A 14,502-nucleotide genomic window follows, 5' to 3' on the forward strand; every position below is an offset into this window, starting at 1 on the left:
GTTTTTGGTGGACTAAAAACGGAGAAAGAAATTGACCTTTACATACTGTTTTGGGCCGGTTTTTGTTGGAGTTAAAAGGCGAGGCGTGGATCTTTTACATGGCTAAACATAGGTGAATTTCATGGTGTTTGATGACATCAAAAATGGCGTGAACTCATTCCTTCTTTTCTTAGCTACTACGGCTGATTCTATGTGTAGGTGTAGTCTCTAGGTTTATTAGGATAATTGTGGTCTATCCATTATGCGGCTGATTTCTCTATGTGTTGGTTAGGATTGCGGTTGAGTCTGTATGATGTAGCCCCCTTTTTTCTAGGGTTTTGTCCAATTTATAATATGTAGGTAGGGTGTGAAAAATGATGAAAAGGCTTTTGGGTCCATGTGCCTTGGAATGATGTGTATGGATTTTTATAATGTAAAAATAATTTGCTTTTTTTTTTTTTTTTTTGTTCTTTTTTTTTTTTATTTTAAGAAAAATATATATCTATAAAGTGCATGTGGCATGTGTGTGTAGGTGAGGTATTTAAAATTGAGTGGTCCCACCCTTTTTCCTTTTATCTGTTCCTTGCGTGAAATAACATATGATTAACAAATGATGACATAAAATATTATTCCTACTAAATTAAAATAGCAAGATTAAAATATGTACTTACTCTATATTTATCTATTAAAACTTTTAACTTGGAAATTAAACTAAAAATAGATAACACATTTCCGATTTTTTTTTTCTTTTTGTACTAATAAAATAAAATGAAACTAAACATATATCCTAAACTGTGACTCTATTTTTTGTGATTTTCGAATATTCAAATAAGACCTACTAAACAAAAAATAAAACCAAATAAAATGTCCAAACCAGATTTAAAGGAAAATTTAGGTACTAGAAGGTGAAACACCCCGGGGAGGGTCAAAAATCACGTGTCTACAAGTAATTCATGACATTTTAATAAATGTTTCACGTATTGTACAATATAATACAATCGAATCAAACAAGGAAAATGCTACTAATGATAACAAAAGTACAAACTATCAGACCATTGTATATTTGTATCAACAAAATAATAGACGGAATTAATAATTAAGATACAAACCGATATATAGTGAACAACAAGAAACAACAATCACTCTAAAAAATGCTGAAGCATTTGTAAAGTAAATGTTCTATGAATCAGTTAATTACTTAGTTTAGTGCATTACAAGTTTGAAAGAAATTCTTCAATATTCTTATCAGAACTCCCTCCTTCATCTACTGCTTCCTTAGCCAAATGTTTCCATTTAATTGCATTCTTCTTAAGCATGACACCCTTCTCTTCTTCCATGACTTCCCTTATGGAACTGGCTACTTCATCTCTTCTAATTACACCATTTTCTCCGGCCTTAACGCGAAGTCCTGTTTGCCATACATCACTAATAAATTTTGCATTAGTTGGTTGATCTGACCATTGTGGCATGGCCACCATTGGCACTCCCAAACTCAATGCTTCGAGCGTCGAATTCCATCCACAATGAGTAAAGAAACATCCAACTGCTTGATGAGCCAACACATCGAGCTGAGGACACCAATTCACAATTAGTCCTTTTTCTGATAACTTGGACATGAATTCCTCGGGAAGTTTGTTCTCTTCGGTAGCTCTAACAACCCACAAGAAGTAGCAGTTGCTCATCATCAATCCCAAAGCTAGTTCCTCCATTTGTTGTTCTCCAAGATTGGCTAAACTTCCAAATGATACATATACAACAGAGCCAAATTCCCTCGAGTCTAGCCACTTCATACAAGTTTCACTATTAGGCTTGAAGAGACTCAAACCATATTCTTTGTCATCTTTTAGTCGCTTGTCAAGATACATTGATGGAATAATTGGTCCAATGGTTTTGATTCGATATTGGGACCTTAACCAGTTGATCACCTGTACAAATTCAGCAAGAGAAACTTTATTTTAATTATTAGTATAAAACTATGTAAGGATTTATGTCTTTTTATTTCCATTTTATATAACGCTCTTTTTTTATTGGCTGTCACAGAAAGAATTAAAAAAATTCTATTATAGGAAACTCTTTAATTTTAAAATTCTAATTTATTCTTAATAAATTGTTCTTCTGGTCACATAATTTCATAACAAAATTAAGATCTACAAGTTCGTACATTACTATTTATATGTGTTAAAAGTAATTTTTCTTCTTCTTAAACTCTGGACTCAATAAAATAATGGAAAAGGGCCAAATATACCCCTATACTATGAGAAAATGTTTAAATATACCCCTCGTTATGCTTTGGGTCCGAATATACCCTGCTATTATCAGTGGCGGAGCTAGGATTTCCGTCGAGGGAGTTCAAAATATAAAAAAGTAAACATGCAAAAAAGCCTAAGGGGATTCAACATCTACTATATATACATAAAAAATAATTTTAACCTTGTAAAAAACAGTATTTTTTTCGCAGAGAGGGTTCGGATGAACACCCTCGGCTCTATGTGGCTCCGCCACTGGCCGTTATACTATCGGATTAAATATACCCCTCCTCCGTTAAAGTCATTCAAGGTGGACATTTAATCCTACGTAGCACTGACATTTGATGAGGTGGATGCCACGTGGCATGCCACCTCAGCGCCCTAACCAATTTTACCCCTCCCTTCTATTTGTTCTTCCACCCTAAAATTTCCTTCTCCTCCGCCACTATTAACACCATCACCATTACCGCCGCTAAAGTTGCACCATAACCATAATATTCCCGAAACGAAGATCTGTTCTAAAGACAATCACTAATTCCATGTTCAGACCATTGAGTGCAATATTTACTCCACAAAACCAACCCATGATCTATATGCCACGTCATCTACAATTTCTACACCCATTTGCCTTTCAATTTTCGTCCGGATTCTGTCAGCAATACAAACTGCAAAATTGTTTGCGTAGCCCGGAACCCGAAGGACACATTGGTCTCTTTATGGCATTTTTCCAATTCCATTTTCAAGGCAAATCAAGAACCTTATCTGCTGGAAAAGGCGGTTGAGGAGTTCTGCACAGGGGCTCATCAATATGGGCCTTATTTTGAAAATGTGTTGAGTTGTGTGAAGGTGCAGCTTGGAGAGATTGAGGAACTTGGATGTGAATAAAAGTGGGTCTGTAATTTATGGAGTTCCCAAGGGTAGCTATTTCAGGAAAGTGATGGCTGTAATGGTGATGTGGGCAAAAGTGGTGGAAGAACAAATAGCGGGAGGGATAAAATTGGTTAGAGCGCTGAGGTGGCATGTCATGTGGTATCTACTTCATCAAATGTCAATGTCACGTTGGATTGGATGTCTACTTTGGACAACTTTAACGGAGGAGGAGTATATTTGATCCGATAATATAACGGCAGGGATATATTTCGACTCAAAGTATAACAAGGGATATATTTAAACCTTTTCTCATAGGACAGGAGTATATTTAGCCCTTTTACGTAAAATAAAATGAAGTGAGACTGTCACTTTCTGTGCAATCGACAAATAATAACAATAATAGTACTACTTACTTAAAAAAGGACAAAAGGTATCATTTTTTTGCGCGGATTGCCCTTCATTTGGGGTGGTCTTTAATTTTTGCTCTTCAAATTGGTGATTTTTTAAGTTTTGTCCTTCACCTAATACCCAAGATTGTGGGTTCGAACCTCAACTCAGTAAAAAAAATTAAAAAAAATCACAAGGCAGAATTTTGCAAAATTCTGTCCATGCAAATTCTGCCTTGCGAATTTTTTTTTTAATTTTTAATTGAGCAGGGATTCAAACCCGAAACCAAAAAAATTTTAGCGAAGGGCAAAAGTTAAAGACCACCAATTTACGGGGCAAAAACTAAAAACCACCCCAGCTAAAGCCATCCTGCAAATTGCCCCTTTAAATTTACCTTTCTACTATGTAAAATATCTTAATTTAACCCTCTGGTACCTTGGCGTCATTCAAACCCGTTTACTCTCTAATACTTTAGCATCATTCAAAGTTCACACATTTAGCAAATTGTCTCTAGCACAAGCATGTATTTTATGGATTTCATGTGTCAAAATACTTTATAAAAAATGCCCAAGATAGTCCCTATACTTTTGACTATTTTAAACAGTTCCCTTCCGATATAAATGAATTTAGGGGTGGCAAAATCAGCCCATGAATGCATCCATCCAAGTTTGGGTTGATCATTAACCCGCCCAACTCATTTCAACCCATAAAAAGTTGGAGTGATATGCAGTCCAAATTAAACCACGAGAAATCTTATTAAAATATTTTCAAAAGACAAGTATTTTATTTGATATGTTATATATACCCATAATAAAGAAAGAAAACAATTTTATTAGGTACTAAAAAAATTATAAAATAACAAATAAAGAAATTAAATATTAGTAAGAATTTGACGGATTGGATTATAACCCGCTTTTAACTCATTTCAGCCCAAGTAATTTTTGATTAATAAGCCGATAATTTATTAACTTAGCTCATTTTAACTCGCCAAATTCAATCCAACCGCTCATTTGACAACCCTAAATGAACCCAAACAAAAGGTGGGAGGAAGGCGGTGGGGTGTTGTGTGTGTGTGTGGGGTGGTTTGTGATTTACCTCTTTCTCCAACACATCAAATGAGTTGAACAAAAGCCAATCTGCTTTCTTGAAATTGATGTTCCTACTGAACACAAGTTTTGTAAGTGATGGATACATATCACTCTGACAGACAAAAGAAGGCAAATCTTGTTTCTCCAACAATGGAAGTGAAGGCAAACATACAGCAGAACCATCAAAAGAAACTTTACTTTCTTTTTCTGGATCCATATGATAGTATATGACACTAAGAGAACAAGATTGTGTAAAAAAAGCAGCCCCTTTAAGTCCTAGTTGATGTGCCAAGTCAATTGCCCAAGTTGTAATTGAATCATACACAATAACTTTCACAGGGTATTCAAGATCAGTTAGTTTCTCAACAATTTGTGTCAAGTTTTTGGATACTAAAACATGGAACCATTCAAGAAAATTGTCATAACTCTCTGGTGGAGAGTCAGTATGTGGAATGGACTCAATCTTGATTGAATTAGATTCCATTGGCATGGATTTGCTAATAGAATCTATGGTAATTAAGGTTACTTTAACTCCTCTTGATGCTAATCTCTTTGAAAATTGAACCATTGGATTTATATGGCCTTGTACGGGGAAAGGAAGAACTAAAACATGAGATTTGTTTGGTATTTCTTCCATTTCCGCAGTATATTGTTAGCTGCCTGTTTAGCCTTGTAATTTTGTCGGTAGTTTTTTGTTCAAGAAAAGACGATCTGAGTTTTTGGATAAGAATGAGGGGAAAAGATGCCTAGTCCTAAGAGGGAAGTTGACCAAGTCTATTGTAATTAAGTTTGGTCAAACTTTTCTATAACGGTGTCATTTGTTCATATACTTCTTTCGTCTCAATTTTTGTGATATAATTTGATTAGGTACGAAATTTAAAAAAGATTTTTTTTTTTTAAATTCGCGATTTAAAACAAGTTATAGATATTTGTGTGACTTTAAATCATTTCATTAAGGATAAAATGAAGAGTTTAAGTTAAATTATTTTTAAATAAGTTAAATAATTATTTTTTTAAATTATTTTTAGTTAAAAGAAAGTGTATTACATAAATTAAGACAGGAGGAGTATTTGTTTGGATGTTATAGCGAAATGTTGTTATAGGAAACATATAATATAACGTAACATCTAAAATTGGTCTTAAAGAAAACATGATCGTTACAGTGAAATGTTGTTATAGAGAATTACTTTATGGAAAAGGGTCACATTTGCCCCTGTACTCTTCAAAAAAGGTTGTTTTTGCCCTTAATTATATTTTTTTTTGATACATTTGCCCCTATCATCCTACTTTGGGGTCATATTTACTCCTAAACGGTTAAATCTCCCATGCCGCCTATTGTTTTCTCCGCCGACGAAGTGGACCAACACCAATTGCTCAAATTCAGCTTTTCTTGATCCATTTGTCTCTTTCCATATACCAATAATATCTCCTTTTTGAGTAATATTTTCTAGAAAGGAAGCAGCCTCCTCCTTCGATCGGATTGTTCATAAATGAGAAGGACAAATGTTTAATTGCAAGTTGCATGGACAAGGAGATTTAACAGTTCAGGAGTAAATATGACCCCAAAGTAAGATGGTAGGGGCAAATATATAAAAAAAAAAGTATAACCAAGAGCAAATATGTCACACCCTAATCTTGATCAGGGTGTGATGGGCACCCGGCCCCACATACGGAGCCGAGCGAACCCTCAGACTCCAATTTCATACATATTCCTTTCAAATTTCCACATCATATATATATATATATAGTTGTTATCAACTAGCCCACAAAAATATTTTCAAACTTTATTCAAGCCTATCCTAATTCTACAACTATGGCGCACTTTCTGTCCCTTCTTTAGTCTAGCCTGTCGCGTGCCAGGTGGCTTTTTATGGTCTCCAACCATCTCGTACATTCTAATTTCACTTAGGCTATCCCAACTTCTCATTTGTCCCCTTAAATTCCAACTTTGCAAGATTCCCCGCCTACTTCCCGTGGGTCACCCATCCCGAAATACTCCCACCCGAAAGACGCTTAACCTTAAAACTTTGGTGGATTTTAGGGCCTTAACGCTTCCGTAATCGCGTCCACCTCCGCATATGACCTTTACTACACGAGTGGGGTTAGTCGAGGCCCTACAAATTCCGGTGACACCCTCGTAACGCGTCTTTTCTTCCACAATTACCATTTTACCCTTTTCGCCCTTAGTGTCCACCTTTCCTTCCGTACGTAACTACCTTTCATCCTAGGTTCCCGCATTCCCCGATAGTAACGTATACACCTTCATTGCCACTACTTCATAAATACCGGATATCACGTCCGTTCGAATTCCTACTCACTGCTTTCACCTAATATCCTGTAGCAAATTAAATTGTCAACTTTCCGAATCCTTTACCAAACCTTGTTCTTCTTATACCATCCCCCTGTACACAGCAAAAATCAATAATGTCTTACAAAACATACAACTATATCACATTCTGGCCACCCGGAACTACCGATCTCAGGTAATAGGTCAAATACGTCAATACTTACCCCTGTGGCTTTCCATGTCGCCACTTACCTTTTCCGTCGTATGTAAGGCTTACATAAGAGATTTCATTTCCTATACTTGGCTCTATCGCACGATCTAGAGAGTAAAAAGAAGGTCAACAATCCTTTGATGCCTTCGTAGCCTCCCCGTTTATAAACGTGGCCGCTCACACCATAAATGCAGACCCCTCCGGACACGACTTTGCGTACAACCCCACGGACGTACCTCGCTCGATACACTTTGTCACACCCTAATCCGATCGTGTGTGATGGGCACCCGACCCCACATACTGAGCCGAGCGAACCTACGTACTCCAATTTCATACATATTCCTTTCAAATTTCCGCATCAAATCACATGAAACGTACGTAAAGACTTTCAAATGAACCGATACCGCATACATCGTCTTAGGCGGCCACGCGTATCAAACATAACAAACATATCGTATCAAATCCGTAGGCGTGCGGAATGTACATCGCCCGAACATACATACATGTACAAACATATAGGCCATTCAAAGCCACCATAGCAAACGAGTGGCCGCCGAGACACGTATCTCGGACCCACGACTCGCTCGCAAAGTCTCTAACACAAATCGAAATCACAACTCGGGTACGCTCTCGACTTTGCGACACTCTAGGAAACGAAGCTCGCCAATCTCGCCGAAACCCTCCTAGCAAAGCCTTCGATCATTTGGGCGTACCTACGTGGCACGAAACGCGCCCCCGAAGTGCGGGGGACGAATCACGAATACGTACCGAGTATGAAGCGGGGAACACAAGAAAACGTAATCATGATCGAATCAAATGTACGTAAGTATAGCGGCACGAAATCATAACCGTATCCGTATGTACGTAACATACGTACGATACGCAGAAAGTAACGTAAACAAATACGAAGTGACAAACATCAAACCGCGCGTTAATGCAAATGTACGGATTGCAAATAAAAAATCATGCATGGGCTCGTGAACGTGGTCACCCCCCGACGCTCGGTGCCACAACACATCATACCCGTAAGATTTCAAATCTCCGTACAAACTCCGAACACATCGTAACATCATACACATCATATCGTCGAATATATCGAAGCCATATCACATCATAACACCATAGACCGTAACCGGCCCTACGCGTAGGTCTCGAAACCGTAACACATCATACCGCCGAATATGTCATAATGCGCACGAAATAAACCTACCGGACTCGGCGAAGAAAATCGTAACATATGCACGAACGTAGAGTAGTGAGAAACTAAATGCACATAAACCAAGACCCGATGAAATAATCGACGTTCATAATGGATTATTCATAACTAAAAGATACTTATATCGAATCTTCTTATCAGAATATTTTTATGTAATACTTATATCGAAACACCTATGTCGGAATATTTATATCAAGGTTAGGAATACTCATACTTATATCAGAATACCTATTCCAAATTTCTTGTATCAGAATTTCTCATGTCAGAACACTTGTGTCAAATATTTACTTCAGAATATCTATATCCGGATGCTTGACTAATGTTTACATCAGATACGTATACCGAATGCTTAAATCGAATTCGTCGTCGAATTATTAGATACTTAAATTGTGGGGAGACATACGACTCCTAAACGGACTTAATCACGTAATAGAATAACCCGAATATACATATCAATATCACACCTTACTTGGCTCTAAGACATGCCAAAAGAAAGAAAGGGTAAGCCTTACATACCGCGTCGCGACCAACTAGTTATGCTTATTTGTCCAAACTTGTCAATCTACATACCAAAGAATTCACACAATCATTTAATCCATTGTTATTCACTTGTCTCAACTTTTCAAATAAATTCACTTATATTCGCCGAAATTTCGCGCAAGATCTCCCCGAAAATACACCGTCCCGAGAATATGGCTCGGCCCAAACCAACATCAACAAACCCGAGAATTCAACTCGGCCAATCCAACAACAATACTAGCAGTTATTCAAGCAACACTTCTATATTCAATTCAATTCAATTCACTTCAATTCAATTCACATAATCTTCTAACAACTCAATTAACATATTACTTTACCGAACCCTTCCAATTCACAACAACTATACTTTTCATCATCATTCATATATACTAACTTCAACAACAACCTTCCATCTTCATCACATAATTCATAACGACGACAACTAGAATATCCAATAATGTCAATTTACATTAACAACATTATCCATGCAATGTAAGAATTCAAGCCAATATCACACTAACTATTTTAATATTCCGATAACGACTACAACTTCATTTTAATCCATCAAACCTTCATTTCTCATCATGGATTCCGCAACACAATAACTAAAATATTAACTAGAATTAATTCACCATAACTTGTCAACCTTCCATCATTTTCGGCCACAACAACTACCAACAAGTTTTCATGAATTTTTCATCTATTTCTATACATTACGACAACAACCAATACTAAGAACAATTAATTCATTGTCTTCCACATCATGCAACAACCATACGGCCACAACATGCATACACACTAGCCAACACACAACATCCATATTCTCATGAATTTCATCCCTTTTTACATACTACAACATGCATAACCATTCATAACATATGAAAGATGGAATCTTACCTTCCTCCACTTGTCTTCTCACTTGGCTAGAGTTTCCAACTTACATAACCAATGCTTTTCTTACTCCCACAACCACTCCATGTTGTAGAGGACCTCCAAATGAGCTAGAATATTAGGAGAGAATAATTTTTCCTCATCAATTTTCCATGGCTAGATTTTGCTAGCCATGGCCGAAACTCCCCTCCCTCTCTTTTCTTTTTCTTTCTTTCTTTCTTTCTTTCTCTCCTTGTTAAAATATGACCACCCCTTTCTTATATATATACATATTGCATGTATGTAGATGGGCACATGCCCCTCTCTAGATTTTTCTTTTCTTTTCCCCTTTCTTTATTTTCTAGAATTTTCTTATTTTCCATGGCAAAGATGACTTATTTTTTTGTCATCATTTTCATTTCATTTTTCTAGAAATTTCTTGAAATGACAAAGAAGACTTAATTGTCTTCCTATGTACACTTTAGCCCTCATAAAAAATGTGAGCATACACCTACATATGCTACATTTTCGGCCAACATGGCCATTCCATGAATTTTTCTAGAACATCATAAATTCCCATTTTACCCTTAGCCTTTTCGCAAAATTACCATGATGCCATTTGCAAATTTCCCTTTTGCCCTTAACCTTTCCCAATATTTCCATACTAATAATAGTCATAAATAATATTTATAACAACTCGTCCATTAAAATAATTTTTGAAAATGGTCTCGCCCTTAACTTTCCACGACGACCTTGGAATTTCCAAACGTACAATATACGGGCTATAACAAAATATAACCTTTTTTAAAGAGTACAAGGCAAATATGACGCTTTTCCGTTACTTTTATAAAGAGATTCGACTGTAGCTTGTGTTAGATTATAATTTGTGTATAAATATTTTCTATTGTATATAAGCGCCTAACAGGGACGAGCACAACATCACCACATTGTACAAAAAGTAATTTGAGTTGTACATCAAACTTGGCTTCTTTCTTGTTGACACGCGTATTGATGGTTTTCCCCAGCATAGCACGTGGACATAAACTTGGCTCCTTTTGCTATTTGTTTTGCTGAGTTTATTCTACAAATTTTTTTGTTAATTTAAATCTTATTCCTAATTTTTGCATGTTGGGTATTGTTTTTCCGCTTCTTTTGATGAAAGATTTGTTATTTGCTATTAGTTTTGCTGATTTTATTCGAATGGTTATTGTTTTTCCTCTTCCTTTGATGAAAAAACTGTTTGTTTGCTATTAGTTTTGGTGATTTTTTACTGAATTTTTACATGAATGTCAATAATTTGATCTGATTCACTCTTGCATGCTTGAAAACAGACACATAGGTGATCTTTTTGAGCGGCTAGTGAATGTCAATCCCAATTTTTTTGGGCACTGAAAGCATCTCAGTGACAAAGCCCTTCTATCATTGTCATTTTGATGGGTTAAAGTGCCTTTGCTTCCACCAATTAATGCTTTGTTTAAGCTCTTTAAGTGTTTTTATTATGTGCTTAACTAATATTTGGAACAGAGAATGTCCTCAAACGAAGATATTGCGGTGCGTAGAGCTGAAGAGATTAAGGAACAACGACGAGCTGAAAGAAAGCAAAGATTATTCAGCTGGTCCTTAACTGATCTTGAGCACTTAAGTTATTCATATGCTTTATAAGTTGTGCTGATATAACTTTACTTTTCGTTCCTTTTTTTCCTTCCTCATAATTGTATCCTAATTGCTATGAGTTGTTGCAATTTTTGGACCCTCATTGCTAATATGGTGTTCTTGAATTTGCAGGCCATTGCGGTATGATCTATGCAAGGTTAGTGAGTATCAATTCAATCACTTCCTACACTTTTTATATGTATTTGAAGCATCAGATGGTAACATTATATTTGGCTCAACTTTATGTTTACATTCAGCATATGTAACTTTGCACTTAACTTTATATGTTATTGTCACCAGCTCATGATACAATTAAGTGCTAAGCATAAATGTGAAAAATTGCTCTTTGAAGCATCTGCATATACCATCTACCCCGTCTATTCTCCCACCCCTACATAGGGAATTTTCAAAGTAAGTCATGTGTTTGGTTTGATTTGTGCCTAAAGTCTGAGCGGCTATATGCTTTTCTAGGTCCTCTTTAAAGTTAATCCTGTTTCTGGTTTGAGTTTTAAAAATGTGTTCAATGTTCAAGCCAATGCCTCAGACTTTGTAGCCTAAATACTAAGTTAACAGATGTTTTATAGCACCAGAAAAAGACCAATAAAAACGGCTGGAAAAGATGAATAATTCCATCGCAGCCGGACTATATGGGAAAAACACTGAGAACAAATTAATAATCCCCTTCCTCAATTTAGCAGAATAGCACGTCTACCTTGAAAGAAAACCAAATTAAGGAAAAGAGAATAAAACTCATAACCCAAAAGAATAGAAGCACATAGATCAAAGAATTGCTGGAAAAGAGAACAAATGAAATAATTGCTGGAAAAGAGAAGACAAAGAGACAACGATTGATCAACAGCACCTAAAACTCCAGCTAGCTAGAAGTAGGCTAATTATGTAGTCTTATCATTTAGGTGTATAATTTGTTAAAAAATATACCACTTTAATGTTCTTTTCGCGTCAAAGCATGTTGTGCTTTCGCTGTTTGCTCTTTGTTAGCTTGATTTGACACCTATTGCCATATTTCTCTTGGTAAGAATTGAATGTTTGCAAGTACAGTTGCTTGCAATAGAATTATCGGGCAAAAGTGCTTCAATGCCTTTGAAAATATTGATTCCAATATTTTCAACCAGCATCAACGTTGTTACAAATTCTATATCTCACTATTTATTTTGCTTTTCAATTTTGAAAGTGATCAGCCATGACAATAACTTGCTTTGACTGCTGATTAACTTTTTGTATAGAAATATTTACCTTTAGATGTGAATTCCTTTTTAATGAATCTTTCATTTCACAACGGGAAGTAGGAATAGTTTTAATTTGTATAATTCTTTGTAGCTGGAATTTAATTTTAGAAGCCTTATTCTAGTGACTTCAAAGTACATAATTTCCTGCATTCACTTTGCTGACAAACAGAGATAATGTAAATCAAACAGTAAGATCTTTTTCATTTAGGAGCAGCGAAGACTGTAGAAGAACTGATTTGGTGCTTTTTCTTTCAAGTGTCTACAGTTTTATATCTAATCCGCCGCGATCTTAAATCGAAACTTGAAATATTCAAGCTTCCTTCCCATGAATCTAACCAGTCAACTACAATGATCATTTACAATCATTTTATTACATAATATAAGTTGCTCTCTTGAGATGTCCAAATGTGTTAGTGCTAAGGGATTAGGAGAATTTTAGTGTTACATGAATATGTTCACTCACTTATCAGCAATCAGTTCTGCTAATTTTAGGGAATGTGGCTGCGACTAAGTTATTGACAATTTTTTTTCAAAATTTTACAAAGAAAATTAGTTCTCTTTCTTATAAAGGAAATCATAACGCCTAAGCATCTTTTTAATATGTCTATCAAAACTTCAATTTGTTGCTTATTATCGTCCTTCACACATTAAATATGTAAGGTATCATTATTTATTAGTACTTGTTATTGATACAGTGAAATTTGGAGTGTTGTTTGCTGTTCATTAATACTGAATATTTTTACTCATGGTGTTTGACAGACTATTCTACTTTTTATTTGAATTGAGGAGTTGTAACACTCCAAGAATCATCCACTGTTGGATGATTTTCTTCCTTTAAAACTCTTGGATGATTCAAAGGTTTAGTGTGAACACCAAAAGAATAGTAGTATGTCTACTATGGAGTTTACATTGAAGTATCTTTCTATCAACTGCAGTCTTGATATTACTGCTTTGTCTTGCAGCAAAATGAAAAGCCATTTTCGTCGAGGACAATGGATGATGATGAGGTGCTTTGACACATAGTGAGTATTCCACATCCTGTAGAATAATCTATGTAATGGTTAAGGGCATATGCTGATAAATCTGTTTACATGTTCTTACTTCTCATGTCGGACCAGCCGCCACCAAGCTTTGAGAAACTGTGGAGGTTACAAGACAAGAATGTTGAAACAAATTCAGTGTAATCCCGTAGGTAGGCTGCAGTGAAAGAGAGACAGTAACTAAAATTCAAAATTGTTATTGGAAGGGCACCGTTCTTATATCATTTTTGCACATATGTAAACTGAGACCTATATTATATTTAGATTTTCTTTTATTGGTTTCTTTGCTTATCAGTTTCTATTCAAAATGTGGGAATTTAGCTTTGGCGCAATGTGATTGATTTAATTCCTGAGAGAGATGGTGATTGCATTACTTCAAGGCTATGTGCAACTTATTTCATGCTTATTCTGGCATAGTGACTCTGCTAATGAGGCTTGTTTTGTTGTGCTTCTAATCAGAGTTCTCACCATTTCTTTCTTAGGTCAGGTTTGAAGCTCCATTAATAATTGTATCACAAGTTTTCTATATATAATTAGGAAGATTGTACAAAAATTCTCGCGTTTGATTATGGTACTGGAATGAAGTGATTCTCAATTGTTTATTGCGCATATGCATAAGATAATATAGAATGCAGCGTTTGGTTATGTTACTGGAACGAAGTGATTCTCAACATAGAGAAGCTTGTACTTCGATACAGAAGTCTTGTGACCTTAAATGTCAATCTAATTCTTCCTTGGGTTGGGCACTTGCTGCACTTGGTCCCGTGCGTAGCACGAGCATACATTGCTAGTTAGAACTTCTAAAACTATAAATAAAGGCATTATCTACTTCCAAATCATTTTAATTTTTTGGGTTTTTGGGCTGCAATATGAGTTGGATCAGGTTGAA

General features: G+C 35.8%; 2 protein-coding genes across 3 annotated transcripts; one reads left to right on the forward strand and one right to left on the reverse strand.

Moving 5' to 3' along the window:
* Positions 1-974: 974 nt before the first annotated feature.
* Positions 975-5,348, reverse strand: LOC132039852 (UDP-glycosyltransferase 74E2-like). Its single transcript, XM_059430387.1, has 2 exons — positions 4,578-5,348; positions 975-1,904 (listed from the first exon to the last, which is right to left on the reverse strand). Exons 1-2 carry the CDS (start codon positions 5,205-5,207, stop codon positions 1,191-1,193), a joined length of 1,344 nt encoding a protein of 447 aa, XP_059286370.1. The 5' UTR covers positions 5,208-5,348; the 3' UTR covers positions 975-1,190.
* Positions 5,349-10,884: 5,536 nt separating this feature from the next.
* Positions 10,885-14,213, forward strand: LOC132040865 (uncharacterized). 2 transcript variants are annotated; one of them, XM_059431555.1, is made up of 5 exons: positions 10,885-11,110; positions 11,198-11,289; positions 11,459-11,483; positions 13,536-13,595; positions 13,692-14,213. In XM_059431555.1, the coding sequence occupies exons 1-5, from the start codon at positions 11,037-11,039 to the stop codon at positions 13,777-13,779; spliced, it is 339 nt and encodes a 112-aa protein (XP_059287538.1). In that variant the 5' UTR covers positions 10,885-11,036; the 3' UTR covers positions 13,780-14,213. The 2 variants fall into 2 exon arrangements, with proteins under 2 accessions (XP_059287538.1, XP_059287537.1); XM_059431554.1 differs by having other exon boundaries at positions 10,885-11,289.
* Positions 14,214-14,502: the final 289 nt, after the last annotated feature.

This window comes from Lycium ferocissimum, chromosome 12, assembly GCF_029784015.1.
Source record: "Lycium ferocissimum isolate CSIRO_LF1 chromosome 12, AGI_CSIRO_Lferr_CH_V1, whole genome shotgun sequence".
Lineage (NCBI taxonomy): Eukaryota > Viridiplantae > Streptophyta > Magnoliopsida > Solanales > Solanaceae > Lycium > Lycium ferocissimum.